The 4,956-nt window shown below is 44.7% G+C and overlaps 1 protein-coding gene across 2 annotated transcripts in view; it reads left to right on the plus strand.

The window, feature by feature from the left end:
- SNX33 (sorting nexin 33) overlaps positions 1 to 4,033 on the plus strand; it is a 16,452-nt gene extending 12,419 nt beyond the window's left edge. For both annotated transcript variants that reach the window (XM_019533342.1, XM_019533343.1), the window contains one exon: positions 1,632 to 4,033. In XM_019533342.1, coding sequence (XP_019388887.1) covers positions 1,632 to 1,885 — 254 coding nt within the window. In that variant the 3' untranslated portion in view covers positions 1,886 to 4,033. The remainder of the gene's footprint in view (positions 1 to 1,631) is intronic.
- Positions 4,034 to 4,956: the final 923 nt, after the last annotated feature.

Here is a 4,956-nt window from a genome sequence, read left to right on the forward strand (position 1 = left end):
TGACTTCCTGCCCTTTGGGCAGGGGGCTGGACTCGATGATCTCCCGAGGTCCCTTCCAGCCCTGATGTCTATGAAATCTATGAAACCAGTTTACATGCAACTTCCGTCCCTAGCCATTGTAGCTAGAAGACTGGACTGTCCCACAGAAAAGATGATGAAGTAGACAGGGCATAGGAATCATTATGTGAGGTCCCATGGACTCTGTGGTGCAGAAGGCCAGACTTGGTGATTGTAATGGTCCCTTTCTGGCCTGAGAGTTTATGAACATAAACTGGGCTCTCTTCTACCCACCTGTCATCCAGGTGGAAAATAGAAGTCCTGTGTCATTTTGCACAAAGATGAAGAAGCAGCTTAAAGAACTTGGCTTATGGCCCTCTGCCCCTACAATAAATTAGGTACTAATACCTTTCTTCTCTTCCAGGCCCCCTGTTCCCAATGGAAGGGCCTGGAGCTGTGTATAAGCCTTTGCAAAATGCACCTCATATCTACATGATCATTGCATGGCTAGAACTCAGTTATGTTTTGTCCAGTGCCTTGAGATACCTCTTACGTGATATAAAACTATATTCTTCTCTTTACATCTTCTGTTGCATCTATTAGCAGATTTGATGTCCTGGATTGTTGGGATTTTCCTTAGTCTATGATCTATGCATATAATTGGGCCTTATATAGTTTCTGTCAGTAGTTTTCCAAATATATTAAGTAGGACCATAAAAATTCTTACCTCTTCTTTATAAATAGGGACAGTATGTCAGGTGAGGTGAAGTGACTTGCCCAAGTGACTCAGCAAACTATTAGCAAAACTGGAGATACAACACAAATCTCCAGATAATCCGTCTGCTTACATATCTGCTGGTTCTAAGGCCTCTATATGCTCTGACATCATTTAACATTGGTTGTTAAACCCAGCTGTGGACAGGCTGGTTTTAGCACATGTTGATTTAGCCATGTGGTAGGGGCCAACTATTATTCTCTGATGAATATCTAGCTTCTAATCCTCAAAAGCTGGAACAAACAGTGCTAGAATATTGTTACTTTTTAACTGCATACAGATCCCTAGATGGCCCCATTCCTTGTTCTGTTGGGGGAGCTTAAGAAAAAGACCATTCAATGTTCACTCCTAGATTAACCCTCTCACAGGCCTGTGTACTAGCACTGGGATCTCTTGATAGGACATTTGGATGAACTCGTGCTTTCCCTGAATTTTGGCATGTTCAGAGGAACAACACTCAGTCCACTCCCATCTGAGACCGAGTGACTCCCACAGTGGCAGGCTAAGGGTTGATGCAATTTGTACAGCTGCTTGTTTTCACTCAGATGCCTGGGGAGACTGGAAAGGACTACAGAAGAAACGGGAGGGTGTTGTCGTTGCTCTGCAGAGGAAGGGATGGTTTACTAGTATCACAGAAATGTGTAGGTGTATGCATGTGAATCTGAAGGGAAAGAGCTGGCTCTGTTGACAGCTCAGGGCCACTGAACCAGAGTATGGCACAGCTGGGGCTCCTTTTCTGCTCTCCACAGGCATTTATTTCTCTGCGGGGATGAAAGGAAGGCATGGGATAGCATGAGGAGGTGGAGTACTGGTATACATCTCAGTAACCCTGGGAATCTTACATCCTTCCTCCTAACAGGAGCCTTTGCAAAGGTGAAAGAGAGTCAGCGGATGAGTGATGAGGGGAAAATGGATCAGGACGAAGCAGATGGGATTCGGAAACGCTGCCGCGTGGTCGGCTTCTCCCTGCAGGCTGAGATGAACCACTTTCATGAGCGACGCATGGCAGACTTCAAGAGAATGATGCAGTCCTACCTAAAACAGCAGATCATCTTCTACCAGAGGGTCAGCCAGCAGCTGGAAAGGACTTTACTCATGTATGACAACCTCTAATGCCTTCCAACTTGATGCATTGACTTATTCCTCTTCATCTGAACTCGTGGTTTTGTCTTTGGAACCTCCCACACCTCTGTTTGAGGGGAACTGAGAATTAATGGAAACTCATAACGCTAGTGACCAAAATCCTTTGGCTTTCCTCCATGTTCCTGGAGCTCAGGTGCTGCAGGGAATGTGTTACATTCATGTCTTCCAACTGACTCATGTCCGACTGACTCATGTCATACCGCTACCTTCCCTGATAGCTGGACCCCTCCACCAATTCTGTCTCTGAGAGACTGTGGAGCAGACATGGGTATCTTTCATAAGGGAACAGACATTGACTTTATGGTGCTGGTATCTCTGGTTTTGCAGTAAGTTGTAGCTTTTGGAAACATGTCCCACTAGAGTAGGGAGGTTGATACATTACAGTCTAGAGGGAAAATAAGTAGAGTTGGTCAAAAATTTGCACACCAAAAACTTTTCTGATGGAAAAAATGGCCTTTATTTGAAATTTTTTGTGAAAAAATTATGGCAATTTTTCCATTTTTGGCAAATGTTTCAACAACATTTTTACCAATTAGTTTTTAATAGAAATGTTGATGGAAATCATGTTCCAAATCTTTATCGGATGTGTCTGTCTACCGAAAATGTTCCATAGTGTTTGCAATAAAAATTTCAACATAGAAATTTCACCTTTTGTGGAAAATGAGTCCGTGGGAAAGAAATCACATTAGGCACATCCTTGCACAAATCTAGTTCCAGTTTTGGCCAGCTCTAGAAAAAAATGTAGTGTTCACTTGACTGCTGAGGTTCAAAGTTATCCTAAGAAGATCCATGTGAATTGTACCTTGTTTGACATATACTCATTTTCACTCTTGGACCAGAATGATAATCCTGGCCATTCTTGCCCTCAGGAAAAAAAAGAAACTTATATAGTAAATACACCAGAAAGGATCATTCTCCCTCTAACATGAGGGAACCCATAGAGTTCTCTCGGGGTTGTTTCCACCTACTCAGTCTAAAACAAAACAGGAAGAGATAGATACCGGTGAGGGGCTACACATGTGATAACAAGAACATCCAATTCTAAGCCTCTTAACCCTAAGTCCTCCCATTCCAGGTACCCTCAACTTGCTGCTTATTTTATGCTGACTTTCCTCTGACTTGGCTTCAGTGGAGTTGCTCTTATCTTGGGCAACAATCTGGTCCACTGTCACTTTGCACTGCTGCAGCTAAGCTTTTTTTTTTTACTTAGTTGAAAGAACAAAAAGGAAAATTCCCTACCAGTCTCAGTAAGAGGGTCTGGGCTAGATTCTGCCCTTGATTGTATGGATATATATCTGGAGTAATTTCTCAGTAGTTATTAGATTTACACTGGCATGACTGTGAGATGAACAGAGCCCTGTTGTCCCTTCTGCTTCTACACCTTCCTATGCTTTTCAGCTCCAGCCAAAGTTGCTTTCCCCACTATCCCTGCAAGGCTGAAGCTGCTCAAAGTCATGTTGCCCATGACACTGTCTTGGCTGTTTCTCCCCGACTTTCTGCTCATCTCTCATGTAGCACCAGCATTTAAGACGTGCACTTAGGATACCAGAATGGTTAACACTTGGTTGTATGAAACACACCAATCTCTACTGGTTGTGTAGAAGAACTTTTATAGCTCATTATCCTCTTTCCTCCAGCACTGGGCTGATGTACTCTTGACAGAAGACTAGTCTCAGTAGCTTCTCACTTGCTGCAGGTTTCACTCTTGCCCCCAGCAACAATTAATGCTGATGAGTGCTTGAGGGACCAAGATGTTCAAATTCTTTGGCATCAAGGGCTGCACTGGGAAATTGTCAGGACCCTTAAGCTGGGTCTTCATCTATTTTTCCATACGCTCCCTCTGTGCTGATAATAAATACAGAGAGCCAGACTGTTCAGCTTCCCCAAAACCTTCCATAAGAGAGAAACACAAGCTCCTTGTTGGTTGAGCTCATCCGCACTTGGCTTAGGCAGATCTGTCCTGTTCCTGCCTTTGCAATGAGAGGGCTCTCTCTTTTTCAGACTTCAACACTATTTTAGGCCTCAGACTGTAGTTCCTGGACAATCCTGGTTTATCATTGGCTGCTTCTTCATGTCACCGAGTTTGTTACTTAGGCAATAAAAGCTGCGTTTTCAGAATGCTGAGTGTGCAGCTCCTGTTGATTTCTCCTGGTGCTCTAGCTGCTCAGCCCCTTGGAAAATCCGGCCCTGAGGCTATACTCACTGTACTGAATAAGTCCTTCTCCTGCTGGGGTAAAGGAACCAAGGCAGCTGGGTATGGGGAAGCTGGGCTGCTCATCTCCCAGGCTTTATAGATGCCAAAGAGAGCATTTCAGTCTCTGTGACAATGCAGAGTCTTGCTAGCATCCACCCCATGACCCCATGCACTGCTGTCATACAGATCCTATGCAGACTGGTAAAGGGCAGTCAGCTTGTACTTTGACCTTCCTGGAAACCAACATGTCAGGTCAAGAGACATTGACAGAGCAGCTTGACTCTGGACAATGGACTGAGACTTCTGCAGCTGGGGAGATCCTTCAGTGACTGCAGTGGGTTTCCCCCGCCCCCTTCCTCTACTTTATGCTTACTTTATTTCTTTATAAACAATCCTCTGAGGCTCCATGTATGCCTGCTTGGGGTGGGGGCTGACCAGGTGCCAAAGAAGTGTCTCGAAGGATGGAGCGTGGATTAAAGTTAACCCTTTATTGGAGGGGGCAGAATGTGGGGGCAAAGGGAGAGAAGAAAAGTAAAATCTGAAATGAGCCATCCCACACAGCAAGGGGAGAGCATATATACCGTCTGCATCTAAACAGCATTTTGGGAAGGGAGGGGCTGTGGTTGCAGAGGAAACCAGGGAGGATTCAAGGATCAGGTGCCATGCTAGAGCTGTGTGTGTTTGTAAGGGGAGAGCCTTTACCATGACACTGGGCTGGGAAAGCAAAGAGGCCCAGCGCGTGGGCCTTGTTTTTTCAAGGGAAACATCAAAAATAAATGACAGCCAAGAAGAGATGTTAGGCCATTTGGAGTTATTCCAGGGTTAAAAATAGAACGGAAATCATGTG

Source organism: Crocodylus porosus, unplaced genomic scaffold (assembly GCF_001723895.1).
Source record: "Crocodylus porosus isolate Cpor-Errol unplaced genomic scaffold, CroPor_comp1, whole genome shotgun sequence".
Taxonomy (NCBI): Eukaryota; Metazoa; Chordata; order Crocodylia; family Crocodylidae; genus Crocodylus; species Crocodylus porosus.